This window comes from Poecilia reticulata, linkage group LG16 (genome assembly GCF_000633615.1).
Source record: "Poecilia reticulata strain Guanapo linkage group LG16, Guppy_female_1.0+MT, whole genome shotgun sequence".
Taxonomy (NCBI): domain Eukaryota; kingdom Metazoa; phylum Chordata; class Actinopteri; order Cyprinodontiformes; family Poeciliidae; genus Poecilia; species Poecilia reticulata.
In genome coordinates, this window is record NC_024346.1 from 3,061,086 (window position 1) to 3,062,997 (window position 1,912).

General features: G+C 37.2%; 1 protein-coding gene across 1 annotated transcript in view; it reads left to right on the plus strand.

The window, feature by feature from the left end:
- LOC103477720 (protein NLRC3-like) overlaps positions 1–395 on the plus strand; it is a 15,114-nt gene extending 14,719 nt beyond the window's left edge. Inside the window, exon 16 of the mRNA XM_017309318.1 lies at positions 293–395. Coding sequence (XP_017164807.1) covers positions 293–395 — 103 coding nt within the window. The remainder of the gene's footprint in view (positions 1–292) is intronic.
- Positions 396–1,912: the final 1,517 nt, after the last annotated feature.

The following is a 1,912-nucleotide window of genomic DNA, read 5'->3' on the forward strand; positions in this document are numbered from 1 at the left end:
GATTTTAACATGCATTTTCTAAGTAGTATTTCAGTTCACTCTTACTCAGTAACTTCAGTGTTGTTACACCTCTGAAACATTTTTTGCAGTTTCTTTGTGATACCAGAATTATTTCACTTACACATTTAATTTCCTGAGATATTGTCAATTTATTTTCAAGCGAAACTCTCAAAAAGAGCTGAGAATTTATTAGTTTTGATTATGTTGTGCAGCTAAATATGGACGTTTATTAGATTTTCTTCTTTTTAATTTTTCAGGTTTGCATCGTAACACCTCGTGATGTGTTTCTCAGCCATGATCGTTGTGCCGATTACCTTTCTATTGGATCCAAACACCTGGACCAGCTGACGGCGTCCATCAGTCCACGTCAGCCAGATCATCACAACGTGGACTAACTTTTTATTTGCAGTACTTGGCTAAACTATGATCTTCAAACCGGAGCACCAGATATGCAAAAATCTACCTGCAGACTTTGTTGGCTACCCTGACACTGCAGTGATGCTGGAAGGGGTTGAGCCGGTCTTCCTCTCCTCCAGTGAAGAGTTTTCATCACCACTAAAGGCAAAAAAAGTCTCATGTCTGATTAGCTGCTAGGAAGTATATCATATATTCACTGTTCATTTTGCCATCCTGTTTGTACCTACAATAAAATTTAATCTCTACATTTCACAAACTTTTTCCCCTTTCCTCAGTGTTTACGTTATATCAAGTATTTGCATGTAGATCAGGAATTCAAGTTAGATGTTAAAATGCAACACATTTAGGTAATACCAGCAAAGAAATGTATTAAGTAATATGTTGTTAGTCATATAGTTTAATATGCTGAATAAGGCTGGATGATACAAGATTTTTTTCATACCAGATTTGATTTTAATTGATTCTTCCCGTCCTCAATTTCTATAATAAAATCACAGAAAATACTTTCAAAAAATGCCTTTATTTCAATCATCTGTTCTGTGAGTTGTATAAGGGAGCATTACGGTCAGGATACAAGAAATTGTAATTGCAAGAATGCAGTCATTGTTACAGCAGAATAAAGATGAAATTTTATAACAATGTCTTAAAATTACAAGAAGTTGTTTTAATGAGAAATAAAGATTCAGATTGATCTGATGTAACCAGCTCAGTCCACGTGGTTCTGACATTTGTCAGTAATCATTCTCTGGATTCACAAGACACCTTTGAAGAAATGTCTTCTGGACCAGAGTTTCTCAAATTTACAGATGGTATGGATCAACAGGTTCGCCTCGACACAACTCTCCTTAGCACTAACATAGCAGACCTCACCTCATTTAAGTCACCTGCCTCTGACCTCCCTGAGGATCCAGCACTCTGCGTTTCTGAGGTCTGAGACCGGGGTCCAGGTATTATCTTTACAACCGTCTTCCCCCAGAATGTGTCTGGCCCCCCGGCACTGCAAAACAGGACATTACCTGTCCGGACCACTACAAGAAAAGTTACAAAAAACAGAAGTACAAAAAACAACGGTCTTAATTCAAACCTCAGACTGATCCCCTGCCTAAAGGAACCTCAGGCTAAAGAACTTTCGGCCTCCAAGTCACTTAAACTGGCTCTTTTAAACACCAGATCTCTCGGTGCTAAAGTTCTATTAATTAATGATTTCATCACTGAGCATAATATTGATGTTTTATTTATGACATAAACATGGCTTAATGACAATAATGAAGCAATCGTACTAATTGAATCAGCGCCTCCTACCTACAATTTTTTAAGCAAGAATAGAAAACATAAAAAAGGAGGAGGCGTGGCTTCAATCGAGGTAAAAGGCCCCAAACTAACTTTGACACTAACTCTATACAAAACACCAACATATGTGGAACATTTCTTTACGGACTTCAATGAACTTCTATCTCTCATATGTATTGATTACGATTGTTTGATAATTGTCGGT